The following is a 22,674-nucleotide window of genomic DNA, read 5'->3' as shown; positions in this document are numbered from 1 at the left end:
CTTCTTATTCTGGTGAAACCTCTGAGTAACTTTTATGTCTGTTATACGTGATTCTCACTCACGAATGAGTCCGAGGGGGCGAGCCCCTCAGTTTGAAAACCTTGGCTCACGGCCTTTCCCCTCTCACATGCACTTTCTTTTCAAACACAAGAAACTTGATTAATATCCCTGCAAAAAAAAAAAATTCTATAGAAATCTATAGAATTCTATATAATTTGTACAGAACAATAAAATTTCTATAGAAATTCTATAGGACTTGTGTCCTAAAGTTCTACAGTTCTTTAGAAATTATTTAGAAATGTTCTATAGAAATTTTTAGCAGGGTATTCATTTGTTAATAAATTATAACTTGGTATTTGACACAGTTACATTAGCTTTTATTGATGAAAGGAACCAGACAGGCTCACACACTCGCAAACACATGAAAAAAAAATTAAATGACAAAAGTTTTGTCATCAAGGGCAAAGGGTCAGGTGCTTAGGCACAACAACAAAACATTCATATCATCACTAACTGAATGGAAAATTAATCCATGTCGTTCATAGCTTTTCAAACTAATTTGTTGGTGTTCTAGTCATTTATCTATGTTAAGAACCTAACCTACCTTACTGTATCTATTTACCTCATAATCCTAATTTAGGGTTACATTTAGTCAATGTACTTCCTTTCAAGGGAGCTAAGGGCGCTTAGCTCTAGCTAATTTAATCAAAATATTTGGTCTATGTCAGTTTCACCTTTTGCGAACGTAAGCAATGAGCCATTATTTGTTCTGTCAATTACTGCTGAAAGGCCGGAGCACTTAAAAAAAAAAAAAAGAGTGGCCAATTAGGTTGCTTTGAGGTTTTCTATTTACATCCAAAATGTGGAAGATTTACCTGCTCTTTGGGAGAGCCAAGGCACATTGGCTAGACATGTTCAAATAATTAAAAGGAAAAGGAATGACTGCATCGCTGAGACATTTCTATGAAACATTTTTCATTCATAAGCCAGCAAGCAATAAAACAGACATGTGAAATTGATAAAAGAATAACATATCAAGCTATCTTTTGTTGCTGTTCAATTATTCAATGCTTCAATTTGCTAAAATATATGACATTGTCTAGAATAAAACATTTCCAAACGTAAAATATCCACAGTAAAAAAAATGACAACATGGGCTTAGCTGATAGATTCATACAGTATTTCCATCTGATGATATACCAGGAAGGAATATCACTTCACATACAAATCTATCATTGCACGAGAGATTAAACGAGAGATTGTGATGAATTTCCGGTCGGGAGTATCAACACAAACACACACACGCACGCTCCCCCCAGCATTGTCTAATTGCTCTGTCCAATCTGATTGTGTTTTGTCACATCTCTGTCTCATGTCTCATGTAATTGCTCTACTCTATCCCCAGAAGTGCAGGGACATCTTATCTGGAAACTGCCACTCCCTGTCCAAGAAGAGTTGCACTAGCCGCTCTGGAAGTAAAATCAAAGTAAAGATAAACTCAATGTTTTATTTCTTATACAATGCTGTACACAAACCTGTCCAAACCTAACAAAAAAAAAAAAAAACATGAAGAGAAATTTAGAGTTGAGTATTACATTTGTACATATAGAATCTCTAAAGTTGAACGTAATCTGTTGTGATGCCGGGTGATTTCTGAAGTGCTCTGATTTCAAAACAACAATTCCAATAGGAAAGTATTCTCAAATCAATAAACTCATAAATCCTTTATTGACTGAATAGGCGATGTATTCATGTTTTGGCAATAGTGATGAGAAATTACGCTGTTTATAATCAACTCATACTAAAGTCAAACTAGTCACCCATTGGAGACAGTTCAAGCGTTTCTATGATGATCACTTTGACTTCGCCCCTTTTGTCATTACACCCCTGCCCCCACCACCACAAAAGACATTTGTGGAGTTAATCATTGAAGTCTCTGTCAACATAAATATGTATGCAGAACTTGACACACCACAAAAAAAGTGTTAGCATCCTGCAAAATCTGAAAAAACAAAATCACCTACTATATAAAATTAGACTTTGAAATTGTGAAAAAATTAAGCAGTACTTTCTGCTCCCAAATGCTTTGGGCTTCTTCACCAAACCACGTCCTTCTCAACTTCAAAGTGTCAATCAAATATCACTTTTATAACCCTGAAAAATCAATGCTACCTCATCTTTCTTATGGCTACATAACTACAAATATATATCTGCTTAGCTGGCAATGAGGTGCATCAAAAATTACCAAACCAGCGCGAAACCCCGATCCATACACAAGTTGTCATCTCAGACTTATAAAAAAGACCTTTTCCTGCTTGATACACACTCACGGTTGACAATAAGGCGCTCCAAAGCAGCCACACCCACAGATGATCAGAAGGGAAGATTCATTTTTTGGGCTGTGGAGCAGTAGGTAGAGCAGATTGTGCAGTGATCAAAGGGTAACTGGTTCAAACCCCGGCTCCGACTGTCCACACGTCAAAGTGGGCAACTGGGCAAGACACTCAACTCTAATTTGCTTCCAGTGCCCCTGGCAGCGTCTTGCATGGCAGCAGCGGCCCATTGGCGTGTGAATGGGTGAATGTGAAGCTTTGTAAAGCATGTTGGGCAATGTAATAGTGGAGCTAAAACGCCATAGAAGTGCGGTTTTACCATTTGTAGGGATAGCGAGCTAACTAACTGCATGTCAGAACTGCGCCACAGGTACAACAGCTGATATGAACAAAGCCACTCAAGCTCTTCATTAGTAAGAGAGGGGCCAATCATGTCCAGCTCCAAAGAGTGTTTAGTGACACCATTTCATACCCCACCACCACCACACACACACCTTTCAGGTAAACTGAAATGACCAAAAACTGTTTAACGCTATATCTCAACAACTGAGTGAAGCATTTAAAAATCCCACCTCATTATATTGTTGCGATACACCAGAGGGATCTGTGAGGTTAAGTGCTAAAATGAGGCAGCCATTTTGCATTCACTCAATACCAGACAGCTATACACAGTATATCGTTTTAATTCTGAGATATGAATGACTAGGAATGATTTTGTGATAATGTCAGAACTATTGCATATTTATACCGTTACGACGATTGTATAGCGACAAAAGTGTTTAAGGTTTCTTTCGCAGTCAGGATCATTCACGTAAGGCATGTAAATATGCAACTCACTTGCATTTTATGAAGCTATGTCTTTGGGGTGATTCATGTTTGTCTTGACCCACATAAAAAGAAATTCATTTCCATGTGACACACCATCATTTGCTCTCAAAAAAAAAGGATTGACTTTACTGTTACTGTCTAAACTTTGAGCTCATCAATAACTTTTGAAACTAGGATTTTAAGACTTGCTCTCATCACGTGAGATTGTTTGCCATAAAAAAAAAACAAGGCGGCATAACAACATTGCTAAATTAGATTTTTGTTTTTTCCACAATGGTCTTTACTGTTGTTGATCAAATTATATGAACATGACCTATATAGTTCACGTGACCCTTGTCAGGATAAGCGGCCAAGAAATTGGATGGATGTCCGATATACTTCCAGCAAATTTAGCTTGAACTCGTTCGACTTTGGAGGTTCCACTGTAAATCAAAAACCCAGTGCAATGTAGGTAGGAGTCATTTTAAGACAATGTACTGATGATTAATAGCAATTCATCGGTAGTCATGACAACGACCATAATCGTGGATCCTTCCTGTAGACTACACGTAGTTGCTGTTGGCCTTGTTGGTTTGGACGAGGCGGTTGGAGCTTATAGACCTGGACGACGACGACCTCGAGCACCTCTGACAGGTCAGGAAGGCTCCGCCGAACATCGTGAGGAAGCCGCCTGCCCAGCTCACAAACACCGCCTTGCCAAACTCAAAGCTGCAAAAAAGAACAGGTAAAGACTCATTTCAAACCAGATGCTGTGTATGTGTGTGAGGGGTGGGTTTACCTGTGGAGATGATGGGAATGATGGAAGTCTGCAACTATCTTCTTCACATACCAGGAAGTTATGACGAACGTCATGACACCTGCACAAAGAAAGTACAAAGTATTGAGTCGTCATCACAACTGCATCTCCTGTTGAGCAAAAATTCAATATGCAGTGATGTTGACGTGAAAACAAGGTCAAATGGGAGGAAAGAATGGAAAGAGCAGGCAGATGAGTCCATAAACACATGTTTAACGCCAACGCTCTCACGAGTCGCCCCACCATGCCACCTAAAATTAAACTGGAAATACAATTATTTTTTTATTTCCAAAAATGTGTTTTTAAGTGAGCTATTGTGACATCACGTACGTAATACAGTTTCCCAGTCCCAGATTTGGCTGCAAGGCCAAGCAAAGGTCTGCCTTTTTCAGGAAACTACAGGGTAGCAATTTCACGTAAAAGCCAAAATGTAAACAAAGATGCAGAGTTAACACAGATTATCAGTGTTAGTTTCTGTTAACGGGCGCATGCTGAAAGGTTTGGTTAAGTGCTGATGCTGTCTTTGGCAATGTTTCCACAGTATGCGCCACATGTGTCTGTCCAGTGATTGACGACTGTAACAAAATAAGAGCTGCCTCTGTGAGTGAAAATATGAACTATGATTTCACTTCACCGTTATGTGGTTATGTGATTATGTGATTCCACCTCATCTTTTCCCTTCAGACTCCAGGTTGCTTGAAAACAAGTAGCATAGCTAACCGGCTAGTCGCAAAGTCCGAGCTCTGCCCCGAGTTGTCATGGTAATGGAGTAAGGGGTGGCTCATTTGGACTAGATGGAACCACTCTCCTACCAAAAACAGAGTAGTTCCATCCAGAGTGTAAGAAGTCAATACTGAGTGGTTATTGAGATATATTTGTCGTTCCTTCGAGTACGTTGACCAAATAATGCAAAAGATGTTTTTTTTTTATTATTTTATAAATCAAGACACCTGGAAACTTTAAAATGTATAAAACAAACCTAATTTACAGTGGTGGCACGGTGGATCAGCTGGAAAGCGTTGCCCTGATAGTTCTGAGGTTCTCTGTTCAATTACGGGCCCGCCTGTGTGGAGTATGCATGTTCTCCCCGTGCCTGAGTGGGTTTCCTCCGGGCACTCCGGTTTCCTCCCACATCCCAAAAACATGCAACATTAATTGGACACTCTGAATTGAACCCTACGTGTGATTGTGAGTACGGCGGTTTCTCTCCATGTGCCCTGCGATTGGCTGGCAACCAGTTCAGGGTGTGAGGATAAGTGGCTAAGAAAATGGATGGAAGGGTGGATAGTATGTAAGGAATTTAAATTGTCATGTAAGTTTTTAAGAGAAGTTAAGCACTGTACGATCACACTAAAATAGTTTACCTTTAAAGAACTAAAATACCTACTGCGGCTTTTATAGGTACCATATAGGTCGTCTGCCTTTCTGCAGGCTTTGTTCTTGCTTCATTCGTATGTACCGTACACGTGAGACTTCTTTTCATGAAACGAACTCTGCAACTGACTGGCGACTCTAGTCCCCTTTTTGCCCAAAGTTAGGTGGGATGGGCTCCAGCACTCCTGTGACTTGTGAGGATAAGCGGCTTGGGAAATGGATGGATGGATGAACTCTCATGCCTTTTAAACTAACATATGAGGGCGCGTGTTTGATTTTTGTAAACTCTAGGTCCGTGAAGACCTTTGAGATACTTTAGTGATTGAAGGCTTTCTAAATAAACCAGACTTCAAATAAACCTGACCTCATCTATGGTGGCATGACACAAAAGACAAAACACACCAGCAAAACACACTTAATTAGTTCTTCCTGATGTTCAGATGAACTCTGACAGGACTCGCATGAGGTCAAGCATGACGAAGTTTGAAAACTGCTTGAACTTCAATCATCACAATACAACAGTAAATTAACGTTGAAATCATACCTGCGGCCATGAACATAATCCCTCCAATCCTAGCCGCTGCGCCCTTGGCAGTGGTTCTGCCTTCCATAAAGCGGGTGCACTTCATTCCGATAGTGGAGACCATTAATGCCACGACTGACAGGAACACGCTCAAAAGCAGAATACCCCTGGTTATCTGCACCTGATCTGAGAGTGGGGAAAAAAGTAAAGAACGGAATCTCTTAGTCTGAGTCAACACTCAGGTGTTGGGTAAACCAGTGACTCCAATCATTATATGGTGCGTTAACAATAATAGCGTATACACCAGGTGTACTGTGGGAAATGATCCTATCTATGCCACTGACGCAATAGTGACAAAATGGCAGAAGTTATAAAATGAATCTCTCTATCCAGTCTTTGAGACAGTTTTTATCTTAGGTAAAATATGTGCTTTGGTTCATTAGAGCTAGGGAAACAGACCTAAAATATACATTTTTCAACATCATCATGTCAAAGTATCAGTCAAACTCACTTGACAGTTTTAGAAGAGAGTCGTGAACTTCACAGGTGGTCCTGTGACCGACGCTGCAGGTCATCCACAGGCCCTCGTAGATCCGATGCGAATGGCCGTGCATCTTCCACTCCACCATGATCGTAGCAGTCATTGTGGAAACCACGCCAATCAGTGACAGGAAGAACCCGAGAAGCTGCAGTGCTGAACTGGCCATAACATCCAGAGACAGAGGAGGGAGCAGGATGTGAGAAGCCCAATGAAAAAAAGAAAACAATGCTTTAAAAAGAAAAAAAAATGTTAATCGGGAGGCTTCGTGTGAAGAGATGTGGAAGCTTGTCCAGAGTGTCGGACGAGCTGCGTGCTGCAGCCTCTATTTATGCCGTGCGTGACGCACAAGAGGTCCCCACCAGTACCAACTGATGGGAAGTCCTTTTCTTTATCTGATAAGTCCACAAATAGACACAAACAACACATTTGAATGCAGTGAACTTTGACATACATTTTACCCAACATACAGTATTGTTTTACAGTGTAGTATTGATGTTTTCTATAATCGTGTTGTGATAGTGGTGTTATTCAGAGGTGGATAAAGGAGGCCATATTTTACCTTTGTCTAGTATTTTGGATGAAACACTGGCTCCATGGCCTCAATAATCATGTGACCGTCCTCACATTCCTGAGTTCCAGATGCTTTGCTGCAAAGGGGTAAAACCAGGTAATCCGAATTTCTCAAGATGATCTATCGTACATCCCTAGCAAAGAGTGCCACTTACCTCTGCTCCACGGTGCTCTACAGAGGAAAATTGCGCCTGACACAAAGAGGCACTCTTGAAAATTTCAGCCACCATCTTCACAAGGTATTTTCCTTTATTCTTAGGTTGATATGCACATTTCAGACCAAAGCATATTCATCTCTGCCACATAGAACCAATGACATTCTCAGGTGGTATGACGGCTGAACATTCCTATGCTGTTTATATGTGTGCAAAAGTGTTTCAACAGATGAAAGTGGCACCTTCAGATATATGGAAATTGCACTCAAGGATTATCTTCTCATCTCGTCTTGTCTCGTCTTTGTAGTACAGTTGATTTTTTTGTGGCACCAAGAAGGATTGTGTTTCATGTGCATCCAATATGAATACATCCAGAGGTCTGTCTCTAACTCAAATGTGGACAGGAAACCTGTCAGAAGCTTCCAAACAAATGTATCATTACATGGATTTTCCCAAATAGTTAAAAGCCATAGTAATATTCTTGTATACAATCACGTGATTTGAGAACAAAGTAATGAAAAATGGCCTTGAAAAATTATCCATCACTCACTCATTATTTTTGTATTTAGCAAATAGAAGCAATGATGGTTATCCTAATTGACCTGAAACAGGAGAGGTTTAGTCTGACTTCATATAACACTGACAAGATTTCTCAAAAGCGTATGTAAAGATCTGGTTTCAACTATATTTATACTAGACCCAATATGAACATTATGTTTAAGGAGGTTGCAGACAATATTTTTTTTCTTTGACATTTGTGTGTAAATTGAATAAGAGTGAAATTGTTTACTCATGTCAATATATCAGTGTACTCTAAGGGGGGTGTTCTGATCTACAATGTGGCTAAAGATTTACGCTTTTACCATTTGTACTGTAACATGTTGACAGACCACGGCATTGCAATACTTAAGAAAAAGACAGCACTGCATAGTACAAAAAAAAAAGTAGAAACGTGACCGTAGTACAGTCAGGAAGATCTGCACATACAGTGCTGGATGATTTATACTGCAGTCTTCCTGCACCGATCGTTTCTGGCTTTTGTACTACAAATTCGCATCCATATGACTTTAAATATCTTCTCTTGCGATTAAGAATTTTGGAAAATTGGTTGGTTTATTTGTTGATATACAGAAATTCTTCACACATTTGCCATTGTTAGACAGTCAAGATTCATCCGGTAAAACAGTCTCATGCAAAGTCTAATGGAAATATATAAAAATACATTTAACACACAGTATGACAACTTCTTGAACCTGTTTGCTTGTTAGGTTTATGTATACACTGATGTGAAGATTAAACCAGTGGTTTGGAGAACTTCACTTCTCATCTGAGAACAGTACCAAAGAGGCTGAGAAAAACTGTAAGATACAGTCTTTCTCGCTTTGAACAGCTAATAATGGTAATTGCTCCTTTTAAAAAATGCTTGTCCAGTTAGCAAAGGTGTTATTATGGTGACAATTTAAGATAAAAACAAATAATTTTATTTACATTATTTCCCATGATTGTATATTGATTCCAAAGTAATGTTGTTGCAATGTACTAACATTTGTGATGTTTGTGAAGGGATGGTGACAGAGCAAGATAGAGAAATGCAGTAATTTCAAAATATTTGCCACCATTAGTATGACCTCTGACCCGTACAGCAACACAATTACAACAAATAAATTGTTTCGAGAGAATATGTAAAAAAAAACAAAACCAAAAAAAATCCAAACAATATGTAAAAAAACAAAACAAAACTGATATCATGTGGTTTCACTAGAGTGCACAACCTCTTATAACTGGGATGTGGCTGTATTTGGAATTCACCAATCACATTCAAATGGGTGTCAGCAGTCATCTACCACCATCTAAAGTGCCTCTGACTAACATGAAGTAATGTTCAAATGTTCTCGTATTTTTTTCCAGAGATTTTTTTTTTCCCGAGATTTTTTTTTTTCAGTATTATTTGACATGGTCTGATATTTTTTCACAAAAACCTAACATAAGAACAGGGGTGTAGAGACGGTTCATATCCAGAGTAGGTAGATGGATATGTAGGTCAGTCAGTTTTGTATAAATTTCAAATACTGTCTAAATATTTTATGTATTGCAGTAACAGCTACCGCATTATTATATGTGGGGGGCTTATAAAATCAGCTTAATAAATGACGGTGAACCTGCTTACATCCTCCTTTTCCTCAGTAAAATACTGCAGTAAACGTGTTTACAGGAACAGACTTTGTCTTCATTTTACACAGACAATTAACACAAACCATTAGACCATATTTGGTGATAGGGGATGCCGGTTTATAAACAGGCAAAATTTGACAGATTGCATCAGCTTCCACCCTTTCCTGCAATAAGATGCAAACTAAAAGAAAACACATGTTTGTGTCACACACACAATTCATCATCATCACATCTGATTAAAATTAATTGATTTCTTGCTTGAGGAAATATAAATAAGATATATACTCAGCTTGGTTGCATAATATTATTGTAAAAGTGCACTCGGTGTGAGTCACTTAAGAGTATTGTATGTCGGCAGGGTGGAGGCACAACCAGATCGGAAATGGTCACATCAGGAAAAATATCGGATCCCCCAAAGTCTGAAATAATCAACGGTTAAATCAACTGTGCTGTTTTTATAGCATGGAAATCTACATTCTCACCCAATCCACAACATATATACGATATCAAAATTCTTAATCCTAATTTTTTCAAGAACAATAGGAATGAAACACTATGCATTTTAAGAGCTAAGATAAATGTTTGTTTACATGGAACCAAGAAAAAAAAAGTTCACAGAATAATGATAAGATCAGATATGAACTTTAACTACAGTGTCACTCAAAGGTCAAACCTCCACAAAAGTTTAATTGTTGGAGGAAAAAAGCCAAATTGAAAACCTTGTTTATATTATCAATATTATAATTAGTAGTAGAAGCAGTAGTAGTAGTATTATCCATCCATCCATTTTTTTTGCCACTTATCCTCATGAGGGTTGCGGGAGTGCTGGAGCTGTTCCTCGCTGTCAACGGGCAGGAGGCGGGTACACCCTGAACTGGTTGCCAGCCAATTGCAGGGCACGTAGAGACTGACAACAGTCAAACTCACAATCACACTGAGGGGCAATTTAGAGTGTCCAATTAATTAATTGATTGATTAATTAATTAATGTTGCAAGTTCCGGGGATGTGGAAGGAAACTGGAGTGCCCAGAGAAAACCCACGCCGGCACGGGGAGAACTGGCAAACTCCACACAGGCGGGGCCGAGATCAAACCCGGGTCCTCAGAACTGTGAGGCCGACACTTTACCAGCTGGTCCGCCATGCCACCAGTATTATTATTATATACTGTGCATATATATGTATATAAGAACAACAATTTGATGCCAGTGTATTCAGTGCGTTTGATAATTTCATCTATTGATCATCTACTTTTAGGTCCTCAACGTATATATACATACAAAGGGGGGGGGGGGTGAGAAAGAAGAAGCAGAACGGAAGATGAATTGATGAATATGAATATTGATGAATAGGGGTGCAGATCACCTTTACCTATTAAAAATGAATGTTCTGTCCCTGTCCGCCCCCAAAACAGAAATTGGTTTTTGTATTTTTAATCAGAAAAAATAGCACTCTTTTTACACCGTGCAATCAAAATAATGAAATAAAACAAGTGCCCAGCTTGGCCACCGGGAGGCACTACTGTATAATACAGTAGACCAATGACTGAATGCCAAATATCGTCATCATACGGAACTGTACAATGAAACTGGAGAGCCTCTCCTGCGTCAATGAAACCATAAAAGCAAGATTTAAAAAAACAATAAAAATAAAAACAGAAATAAATGGAAAATATGCGTAAAATGGAATGCACAAAAGCACTGGTCATCTTTGCATTAATACCGCAGTAAGAGGAAGGATGAGAGTTGAGGGTGATGATGGCTCTCAGAAGAAAAAAAACTGTTCCTCAGGCTCTTGGTCCTCGGTTTTGCGTATCTGTACCGCCTTCCAGATGACAGGAGCTCAAACAATTGAAAACCAAGTGTGCTGTGGGCAGTGCCAACTTTGTGTCCAAGTTTATTTTTTTCCCCTGAGGATTCTCAGGAAGTGGGGATGCTGTTGAACCTTCTTGATGTCTTGATGTTGCCTGCCCTGATGAGCTCCTCAGACATCAGGACTCCTCGGAGCCTGAATGCTCGAACTCTCTCCACACACTTGCTGTTGATGAAGAATGGAGACGATTCATTTCTGTTCCTCCTGAAGTCCACAATAATCTCCTTTGTGTTATGGTGTTTAGTGTCAGATTGTTGTCTTTGCACCAGGTTGTGAGCTTCTTGACCTCCTCTCTGTAGGGTGCCTCATCTCCCTTTCAGATCACACTGACTACTGTTGTCTCGTTAAAGATTTGATGATGATGTTATTTTAGGCGGACGGGATGGTGGTTCATCTGGTAAAGCGTTGGCCTCACTGCTCTGAGGACCCGGGTTTGATCCCGGCCCCGCCTGTGTGGAGTTTGCGTGTTCTCCCCATGCCTGCGTTGGTTTTCTCTGGGCACTCCGGTTTCCTCCCACATCCCAAAAACATGCAACATTAATTGGACACTCTAATTTGCCCCTAGGTGTGATTGTGAGTGTGAATGGTTGTTCATCTGTCTGTATGTGCCCTGCAATTGGCTGGCAACCAGTTCAGGGTGTACCCCGCCTCCTGCCCGTTGACAACTAGGATAGGCTCCAGCACGCGAGAAAGAAAGAAAATGGATGGATGTTTAAGAAGCTTGCAGACATTTTTTTTTACCTTTGTGTGTAAAATGGATGCCATAATGGTGTATGCCAGGGGAAACAACCATGACAAGAAACAGTATTCAGAATTTACATAGCAACTCCCACCACAGTTTAGTTGTGAAGCCTGTCCTACGTGCTTCCCCTCCGGCTCTTGTCCTGTCCAATACTGTCCTATACTTTCTTCACAGGGTGTAGCCCTATTGCCCTATCCAACACTGGAACTCTTGTTGTGTTAGGCAGATAATAATTTAACTCTCCTCATCTTTATTACAGCTAATGTCCTGCCTGCGATGTGATGTGAATGTGAGTGGTTGGTTGTTGATATGTGCCCTGCAATAGGCTGGCAACCAGTCCAAGGTGTACGCTGCCTCCTCCCCGAAGACAGGTGGGATGGGCCTATGATGATTCACGTGAAGCCTGAGACAGACTATATTGAATGAGCTTGATGATTTTTTTTTTAAGTCTGCTCCACCACTGAACAAATCCAACCTCTCCTACAAACAAGTTGAGCAAGAGAGTATGCCAGGCAGATGCCGTCTAGTGTTGGTTTCCAAAGTAAAATCCAGATAGTAGGGGGCTGAAGTCAGTGTCTATCATTGCTTCCTTTCTCACAATAACAACAAAAAATAATCATAATGAATATATATTGGGGAATATTTTTATATTTTCCTATTATGGCTCTTATTACATTGTACTTGCATGTTTAAAGAACCAGATGGTGGATATCAGTATTTGAAAAAAAAAAAAAATAGAAAACCTATAAAAGATTAAGAAATGGTATAAAAGAAAAAAAATTCAAAATCAAAACTTTGGGATCAATGGTGCTTGCTGTGCTTGGAACACATTCATGTGGGAGCCTCATGTGGTATCTTGGTTGGCAGAAAACTTATGGACGGATCAGGTTTTTCACACTTCATCAATTTATTCACTTTCCATCAGGCTTATCCTCACTAGAGTCACTGACATGCTGGAGCCTATACCGAGCCACGTACACCCTGAACTGGTTGCCAGCCAATTGCAGGGCACATGGAGACAGACAAAAGTCGCACTCACCTAGGGGCAATTTAGAGTCTTCATTCAACCTAACATGCATGTTTTAGGGCTGTGGGAGGAAACCGGAGTAGCCGGAGAAATACTATGCAGGCATGGAGTGAACATGTAAAAACCATACAGGCAAGGCCGGATTTGAACTGGGGTCCCCAGAACTGTGGGGCAGCTTACCAACACCTGCGGTGCCCGTGTTATTTCTGTTTATTGCCACTAATTAATAAATTGTGCTATTGTGTTGCATTTTGTGGTCTACATCCAGATTGTAAAAGAAGGACTCTTATAGATTTTATGCCATCTCAAAGACACATGACGGTGACAATGAACAACGGCGGCCCTGGCGACGATGAACAATGCCGGCCTGCGCACATTGGCACATTTAGCAGATACTTTATTAAGTTATTATGACGCGGATCTTTGGTTACATTCTGAGAGACGGATTACGCCCCCCCCAAACTATTATTTTTTTTAATAGCTCTATATCACACCTATCTATCATTTGGAACCCACGAAGCTCTTGTCCTTTGCACCTGTGCAATCCATTTTTCACGATGAAAAAGTATGAAGAGTGAATCCATCCTCCCATGTGTTCAAGCAAAATCCAGCAATACAACGAGACGGGATTTTGGCCAATACGCAGGAAAAAAACAGCACCTCTCTCGCCGGTAAAACTGGTATAAACACACGAACACGCCAGCATGGGCGTCTGTAAAAAACATCACTTCCAGCTTCTTCTCCAAAACAAATGCCTCGAGAGGATTTTCATGCAAAAATCCACATACGGCAACATTATGACGTGGTGAAAAAACGGATGGGTCCATTCAGGTTGGCTTTATTTTTTAAAATTAAAAACATACTAAAAATCATGCTTTATCTGTCAGTAGACCTTTAAGTGAAATAAGTGAAACCGTACTGACTCATGTTTGATTTTGGGGCTTTATATAGTAATGGGAAGACACTTAACTTTGTGAGAACTTGTTTAATAATATCATATTATGGTATTACAACCCCAATTCCAATGAAGTTGCGGCGGTGTTAAAAAGAAACAGAAGACATTGATTTGCAAATCATATTCAACCTATATTTAATTGAATGCATTGCAAACACAAGATATTTAATGTTCAAATTGATCAACTTTATTGTTTTTAGAAAATCAATCATTAACTTTTAATTTTATGGCTGCAACACGTTCCAAAAAAGCTGGACAGATGGGAAAAAGACTGAGAAAGTTAAGGAATGCTAAGGAATCAAAATCCTGTTTGAAACATCTCACAGGTTCGCTAGGAACAGGTGGGTACAATCATTGGCTATAAAAGGTGGATTCCTGAATTGCTCAGTCATTCACAAGCAAAGATGAGGCGAGGTTCACCTCTCTGTGAACAACTGAGAAAGTGATCTGAGAAGAAAATAGTCCAACAGGTTAAAGGCAATGTTCCTCAACGTACAATTGCAAGGAATTGGGGGTTTTTGTCATCTACGCGCTGTAATATCAAAAGTTTCAGAGAATTTGCATTGAAATTACATGTAAGCTGCAAAGCCGAAAACCAACATTGAATGCAGGTGATCTTCGATCCCTCAGGCAGTACTGCATCAAAAACTGACATCAATGTGTAAAGGATATCATCACATGGGCTCAGGAACACTTCAGAAAACCAGGGTCAGTAAATACAGTTTGGCGGTGCAACTTAAAACTCCCCCTTATCGTGGTGGGTTTGTAGAGGGGAGGGTTTGTGCTTCCTGATGATCCTAGGAGCTAAGTTGCCTGGTGCTTCATGCTCCTGGTAGGGTCACCCATGGCAAAAAGGTCCTAGGTGAGGGACCAGACAAAGTACGACTCCAAAACCCCTATGATGAGTACAAAAATTCGATGTTGGGTTCCCTTGCCCGGACGCGGGTCACCGGGGTCCCCCTCTGGAGCCAGGCCTGTAGGTGGGGCTTGAAGGCGAGCGCCTGGTGGCCGGACCTGCACCCATGGTTAGGGTTAGGGATGCTGTCAGGTTGAAGAAGGAGTCGTATCGGGCATTTCTGGCCTGTGGGACTGACTCCCGAGGCAGCTGATAGGTTGCGGCTGATCCAAGCGGAATGCAGCTTTGGTGGTCGCTGTGGCAAAAACCCGAGCGTGGGAGGAGTTGGGTGGGGCCATGGAGAAGGGCCCATGACCCTCGAGAGGATAAGCGGCTAAGAAAATGGATGGATGGATGGATGCCTTCCGGGCCAAAGAAAAAAAGCTGTTGAACAGCTGAATCTGTCCATCAAACAAGAATGAGAAAGAATTCCACCTGAAAAGCTTCGACAATTAGTGTCCTCAACTCCAAAACTTTTATTGAATGTCGTTAAAAGTAGGTGAAGCAACACAGTGGTAAACACGACCCTGTTACAGGTTTTTTGGAACATTTTGTATTCAAGGCTCATTCTGGTTGCCCAATTCTGGTCCAAACTTGCATGTTACGATAAAACAAGTTTTCTAAGCCAAAATTATATAGAGGTGAATTCGACTTCTACTAACCAAGCAACATCACGATAACGTTTTACAAACACCTCATACAGTGGAAATTTAAAAAGAAAGTCTCCACATCCCATTTCAAATGCAAGACTTTTGTAACATAAAAAATGTGTTTGAAATGAATAAGTTGTGACAACTAAGATAAAGTGTGCACACTTCAAACTGAAGATGTGGTGTGTTCAGAATTCAATTTCAAACTATGAAACTTTTTTTTAAACTATTAAAAACTATTTCAAACTAACTAAATTGGAGTCAGCACATATCTGCCATAATTTAAAGTGCGTCTCATTTCCCACATATAAAGTTTTGTAGCCTTTGCCTCATAAAATGTTTTTCTTTGATTCCCAACTGAGTTGGATGGGAGAGAAGGCACACAATGATGGGGAGAAAAATGTAAAATGTTACAAAAAGATGGCATTTTAACCTGTGGTGCTTAGGCTATAAATCCACTCAAGACATTGACAGAGCGTGAAACTAAACACTTTGATTTCTCTTCATCTCAATTAGGATTTGTTGACATAGTATTTGATAATAACTGTTATGATAATAAACTGATAATTCTGCAGTAGTCTATTAAATTATTGTCCCCAAAGTGGTATATCGCACACAAACCGTTTTAGCACTGTCCCTTTTGTTTAGTTTGGTGTCTTGTAGGAAAACAGTCCACGTTGCCAGAACATGTTTCGGAACCTGGGATTCCTGTTTGTCTGCCAGTCGTGGTGCTCCAAGAACATGTTCACAGAAATTGAAAACATAGCACACCATTTCATCATTTGAGGATTATCAATCCATCTAGCCGTCTGTTTGAAGTGTGAGTGGAACATCTCTTCGATAGGTGTAGAATTTTAAGGGGCTCTAAAATTGGATTAAAACCCCATGTTGAGAGTCATTAAAGTCTTTTTCCACTATTTTTAAATATTAACAGTGATTAATTTATTTTTACACTTGTGTGATTGTTAACCATGGTAGGAAAATTAGATGTTTACATTTTAATAATGTTGCTGCCCTTTTCTATACAAGCATGATAAAAAGAGACAATTCAGTCACATCTCATAAACAAAAGTGTTCAAAGATTATTTAGTTTTTTTTTTTTTTTTACATTTAATATGAACAGTGGCTACTTTTTACACTGGTATGAGCATTAAGAATGTTACAATGACACGTTAAAGATTATATTTATGGTTATAAAAAGGTTTTATGATCGAAGCATTATTATATTAACACCAGTGAACCTATTGTCTGAAAATTGAGACTGATCAAAATAACCAGACGTGATAAAACTCGGGTTAAAAGAGTGTTTTGTAAATTGTTTTGTAAATTAACATTTTAAGATGTACAAAGGTTAACCAATTTTTGCACTTGTGTGACAGTTGAGAATGTCAATAAAATAAGGTGTGTGACATTCACACACACACAAAAAAACCTTCAGGTACATCTGTCACATTGAACGTGTTCAAAAAGAGTTGTTTTTTCACATTTTAAAATTAACAGAGGCTAATCTTTACATTTTTATGACAAATGTTACGGTACAGTGAATTAAGTGTTGTGTGATGGCATTTACTTGAAATATAATGTTAGAAATTCGTTGCTACACATATTGAACTACTCAAAGTGTGTACTGGCACATAATTTCTTTAGTGTGATTGTTTTATGTAACAAAACGCCTAATTTGAAGGACAGGAATGAAAGTAAAAGGGCGTTTTATCTGTAAAATTAGCAACTACATGAAATGTAGGGTGGCACGGTGGTTCAGCTGGTAAAGCGTTGGCCTCACAGTTCTGAGGACCCATGTTTGAGCCCGGCCCCGCCTGTGTGGAGTTTGCATGTTCTCCCCGTGCCTGCTTGGGTTCTCTCCGGGCACTCTGGTTTCCTCCCACAACCCAAAAACACGCAACATTAATTGGACACTCTAAATTGCCCCGAGGTGTGACTGTCTGTCTCCGTGTGCCCTGTGATAGGTTGGCAACGAGTTCAGGATGTACGCTCCCTCCTACCTGTTGACAGCTGGGATAGGCTACAGCACTCCCTTGTGAGGATAGGCGGCAAAGAAAATGGATGGATGGATGAAATGTAGCCACATAGCATTCATACTAACAACCGGGTGATGCTATACAGATTGCAGGGCGTGATTCACCCCAAAATATATTTATAAAATAAATTAATTAATTAAAATGAAAAAGACTGAGCTGATATTTTTATTTTGCAGTCATAACTGAAATCCCATCAAAACAATAAATGAGTTGTTGTTGTCTTCCTTTCGGCTTGTCCCTTTCGGGGTCGCCACAGCGTATCATCTCAGATGAACGCATATATATCTTTAGCACAATTTTTATGCCCGATGCCCTTCCTGACGCAACCCTTCTCAGGGAGTGGAGGCCCCAGTGGGATATGAACCCACAACCCCTGGTTTCCCAATAAATGAGTGAACCTACTTTTGTCTTTCCCATGGCCTGCAGAGGATGTGAATGATGAAACTTCCTGTGGATCACGTGACTTGCGGAACATTTCAAATTATTCAGAGGGGGCAAAGCGTTACTCTAACAAGACTGATATGAAAACCCACAGACACGACTTCAGATTTTCAAGGGATTTATATAGTAATGGAGAGAGGCAACAGATGGGAATTTTCCAGTATTCGAGGTAGTTGAAATTAATCTTTTAAATGGACCACTTCACTGGAACTGTCCATTGGCATTACACGCTATTGGAACTTTTTTTATGTTTTATCACAGTTTCCACTGTAGGGGAAAACATCCATAGTCTATATTTTACTGTATCTTCCTCTGTTTATTCCTTTTGTACAAAAATTGGCTGTCTGTATTCATAATAGGAGAAAGACTGAAGCGAACATGATTTTATTGTCGTATGCAATCTTTTAGCACGTTTCGCACCGTAGCACGGCATCGATGGACTACTAATAGAAATAAATGCGGCTGTACTATGTCCTTTGTGCAAGCTTAAACAAAGCACTCATAATTGCCTTGTCATGCATCCAAGGTCGACTCCCTGTACATTTTGGCCTGGCTGCTGCTCCAACCAGTCAGATATCATTCCTGCATCAGGCACAGTGCGCAAGTGCCCCCTGGCCAAACGGCCCATCTCACTTTTGAAGACTCCCAAGGAGATTTTTGTGTGTTTGTGTGTGTGTGGGGGGGGGGTAGGCACTTCCTGTAGTGTCATGTTGGAACCTCTGCAAGGAGTAGTGTGAAAACATTAAAATGCTTCCTGGTTCAATGAGTTCTGCGAAGTGAACGAAAGTGAAGTGAACACAGGAATTAAAATGAATTTATGAGTAAGTGTGGAGCTCAATCTGATGGATTGTTTGTCACTGGAGGACAACTAACTTGTGTTGCGTTTGGATAAAAACTTGAGACTGTGCACATGTGTAAGCTGCTCACTGACATTTAAGGTGTAATTGGCTTCGATAATTTCCGAGTAGTTCCCCGGAGTGCTTACCGGTTATTCCGGAAGAAGCACTTTTAGCCTTTTTTTTATGGCTTCATAACTTAAAAAAACAATAGATCAAGTTCTATTTATTTGGCTGTGAAGAACACGGGGAGCTAGTTTTTTTATGTGTGTCCATTTACATAATGTCTGGATGGAGTGAAAGGCGAGGAGAGCGGTAGGGGATGTGGGTGTGCACCTCCAGTGGGTGTCACCCGTCATGTCTAAACACGGCGTGCTGGGCTTGATAGACAGCTGCACTCACACCTGAGCAGCCGAGGTGAGAAACGCACAGGAGTGAAAAACACTCACCTTTGACGCTCCACCGACGCGCTGGCTTCTTCTAGGTCTTCACTGGAGCAGGTGAGCGCTGTGACCGTGAGCGCAGGTGAATTGCAAGACCGAGTTATCCTCATAACACACAAACAGCAGTGATGATTTGACACTTGACTGTCCGTGTTACATTTTGTCTCTGCAGGTAACGTTCACAGCTGTTCTGTTGCCCGCACCGCTAGAAACTTTGCCTGGGAATTTTTCACCTCAAACATTTCAGTCATTGTTTCTGGTCGTGTGTGCAACGTGTATCCAATCCTGCAGGAAAAGTGGATTTTTTTTGTTTAAGTTTGGTTGTGAATCGACAAACTGAAGCGTTTCAGGCCAGGATACATGCAACTATTGCCAAGCGTATTTAAATGGACTGCTCTCACCGGAAACGCTCGAGTAAATCTTTATCGTTTTCAAGAATCTAACTTTGCAGTTTGGTGATGACATAAGAACACACTGTGTATGGTAGTGGTGTTGCCACACGTAGACTCTGAGAGAATATGTGTGGTATGTTGGTGAACCAGCTTCACTCAATGGTGAAGATGATGGGTGTAACCCTTTCCGTTGACAGAGGCCTGATTTACTGCGAATGCTGTCAATTAAAGAGAAGGATAAGACACCTTATGAGGAACACTTGCCATTGCTCATGTAAAATGGCAGTTTGGCATGGTAAGAGTGCGTGAGTTGTTCCCAACGTTTTCGAAACCAGCTCTTCATGCATCTCAGGATTGTGCAAGTGTGTTTAACGTGAATTCCAGTGTGCGTTTTTATTAGTCAGATATTACAGTAAAGCCCTGTCATATGGCAGTTCATCATTTACGTCCTCATTGTGTCACAGATTTGATGTGTTTTAGTATATAGACAAGTTTAAATTTAGAGTTACACACTTTCAATGTAATGCCATTTTTGTGCTGTCTGACTTGTCGGGCGGCACTGAGGTCCACACAAAGAGATGCACCGTAATTAACTGAAAAAAGAAGAGGATATCCATCCCCATTCAGTGTATTAGAGTGCCATATTTTTCTGCTTCAGTATGTTGTTCTCACAGAGCAAAGAAAATATACACTATACGCTTGTTTGTATGTGTTGATGCTCTGTGTGTTAAAGTAGTAGTTGTTTGAAGGTTTTTGAAATTTCCATCACCCCATCAATGGTGTTTCACATTATGGCAGCAATAAGATAGCAGATTTTTATTAGATAAAATTATATGGTTTGAATATACAATATTTTCTTTGAAGTTTTACTGTAAGCATCTGGAAGTAAAAAATAAACACCTTGAAGCAAGCACGCTTTCCTCTTATTTGGAGAACTGTGAGCAAGTCATTTTGAGCGATGTTAGAGTCTTGAAAGAGCGAGAACAGTACTGAACCAAAGTTTTAAAACTTGAACAATCACAGAAAATCTATTTCAGTACAGTTCAAAAAGAGAAACTTGTATATTATATAGTTTCATGAATGAACAATGAATGCTTTAAAACACTATATGCAGTGGGTATGTAAAGTATTCAGACTATACTGCACCCATTTGCTAAAATGTAATTTTTTTTCCCTTCAATGTACACACAGCACCCCACATTGGAAAAAAAAAAAAAATGATTTTTTTCTTGGAGATTTAGGAATGAAAAAACATCACACAGCCATGAGTATTCAGACCCTTTTGCTGTGACTCATTGAATTCAGGTGCTGTCCATTTCTTCTGATCATCTTCTAAACATTCATTGTAGTCATGTTGTATTTGATTATACTGATTGGACTTGATTGGGAAAAAAACAAGAAACTTACAGCTCACTGGGCATATCAGAGTATATGAGAATCATGAGGTCAAAGGAAAAGGCTGAACAGCTCAAAGAAAGAATTATGGCAAGGCTCAGGTCTGGCCAAGGTTACAAAAATATAAATATATTTAAAAAAAAAAAAAAGTACTTCATTTAAGGTTCCCAAGACCAGAGTGGCCTCCATAATCCTTCCCTGGAAGATATTTGGGATGATGAGAACCTTAGAACAGGCCTCCCAGCCAAACTGGACAGTCGAGGGAAAAGAGCCTTAGGGAAAGAGCCGAAGAAGAACCTAAAGATTATTGTGGCTGAGCTCCAGAGATGCGGTCAGGAAATGGGAGAAATTTCTTGTAAGTCAACCATCACTGTATACCTCCACCAGTCTGGGCTGCATGGCAGAGCGGCCCGACGTAAGTCTCTCCTCAGTGCAGGACATGTGAAAGCCTACATGAAGTTTGCTAAAACACAAATGGACTCCAAGATGGTGAGAAATAAAACTATATCGTATGATAAGACCAACATTGAACTTTTTTTTTTTTAAACCTTAATTCCAAGCGTATGTGTGGCAAAAAAAAAAAAAAAAAAAAGAAGGCACTCGTCATCACGTGTCCAACACAGTCCCAACAGTGAAGTATGGATTATTTTTTAGATACCGAATGACTTGTGGCGATCAAAGGGAAGCTGAATGCAGCCAACTACAAGGGTATCCTAGACCAAAACCTTTTCCAGAGTGCTCTGGAACTCAAACTGGGCCAGAGGTTCATTTACCAACACAATAATGACCCAACGCACACAGCTACACTAACAAAGGAGTGCTTCAGAACAAGTCTGTGACTGTTCTTGAATGGGCCAGTCAGAACCCTGACTTAAACCCAATTGAGCATCTCTGAAGGGACCTGAAAATGGCTGGTCAACCAAGGTTCAACCAACCTGACAGAACTGGTGAGAATCTGCAAGGAGGAATGGCAGAGGATACCCAAATCCAGGTGTGAAAAAACTTGTTGCATCATTCCCTAAAAGACTTAAATGGATTCTTCGACTAAATATTGAGCAAAGGGTCTTAATATTGTGATATTTCAGTTTTTCCTACTTAATAAATCTGTATAAAAATGTCAATTCAGTTATGTGTGTACATTGAGGGAAAATGGAACTTGAGTTGACTAATGTAATAGTGACAAATTTAAGGCGGTCTTAATACGTTCAGTACCCACTGTATATATTCCATACGTAATTATCAAAATGAGTAAAATACTAGTTTTGTCCTTCTTAAAAGCATTTTTCTGTTTAATAGAGCAACATTTTACTATTAAGAGTCAAACTATTGAAAAGATTAAGTTTTCAACAACGCTCTAATTTATTGAGGTGCTCCTTCAGCTCAGTTTCAATAAAAAACACCGTCATCATTGCCTTTCCTCGGTATAATTGGTGTTAATATTTGCATAGGCACACAGCTGAAGGTTAAAATGTACTTACAAACGGGTTTTTCCCACCAACTGGTTTTCCATTCGTGCAGACTAGGAGACAATCTGACAGACAATGGAGACACATTTAACATCGATAACGTAAAGGACACAGAATTCACCTCGAAAGCAAGTAACCTAATTCTTTTCACTTTTATTTAACATGCAGATTTTATTTCAGCTTGTCTTGAAGGAGAGGCTCGAATGAAACTAACACCTGCTGTGCAGGTTT

General features: G+C 39.9%; 1 protein-coding gene across 3 annotated transcripts; it reads right to left on the bottom strand.

The window, feature by feature from the left end:
* Window positions 1-383: 383 nt before the first annotated feature.
* On the bottom strand, window positions 384-22,513 carry LOC133504150 (claudin-1-like). 3 transcript variants are annotated; one of them, XM_061826382.1, is made up of 10 exons: window positions 22,456-22,513; window positions 19,197-19,254; window positions 7,363-7,539; window positions 7,121-7,261; window positions 6,955-7,042; window positions 6,366-6,787; window positions 5,876-6,040; window positions 3,940-4,018; window positions 3,679-3,869; window positions 385-3,583 (listed from the first exon to the last, which is right to left on the bottom strand). In XM_061826382.1, exons 6-9 carry the CDS (start codon window positions 6,559-6,561, stop codon window positions 3,704-3,706), a joined length of 606 nt encoding a protein of 201 aa, XP_061682366.1. In that variant the 5' UTR covers window positions 6,562-6,787; window positions 6,955-7,042; window positions 7,121-7,261; window positions 7,363-7,539; window positions 19,197-19,254; window positions 22,456-22,513; the 3' UTR covers window positions 385-3,583; window positions 3,679-3,703. The 3 variants fall into 3 exon arrangements, with proteins under 3 accessions (XP_061682364.1, XP_061682365.1, XP_061682366.1); XM_061826380.1 differs by having other exon boundaries at window positions 384-3,869; window positions 22,456-22,506; XM_061826381.1 differs by lacking the exons at window positions 19,197-19,254; window positions 22,456-22,513 and having other exon boundaries at window positions 384-3,869; window positions 7,363-9,538.
* Between the last annotated feature and the right edge of the window lie 161 nt (window positions 22,514-22,674).

The sequence above is a fragment of the Syngnathoides biaculeatus genome, chromosome 7 (genome assembly GCF_019802595.1).
Source record: "Syngnathoides biaculeatus isolate LvHL_M chromosome 7, ASM1980259v1, whole genome shotgun sequence".
NCBI lineage: Eukaryota > Metazoa > Chordata > Actinopteri > Syngnathiformes > Syngnathidae > Syngnathoides > Syngnathoides biaculeatus.
The sequence above is the reverse complement of the archived record's forward strand: the minus strand, read 5'-3'. Positions and strand labels throughout refer to the sequence as shown.

Bases quoted from the DNA above. Each gene is read 5' to 3' on its own strand.
- LOC133504150 (XM_061826382.1), bottom strand. From the start codon at position 6,561: ATGGCCAGTTCAGCACTGCAGCTTCTCGGGTTCTTCCTGTCACTGATT. The intron at 6,041-6,365 runs GTGAGTTTGACT...CCCCACTCTCAG, and splicing joins CTCTCTTCTAAAACTGTCAA to ATCAGGTGCAGATAACCAGG. The intron at 3,870-3,939 runs GTAAACCCACCC...TCTTTTTTGCAG, and splicing joins CATTCCCATCATCTCCACAG to CTTTGAGTTTGGCAAGGCGG.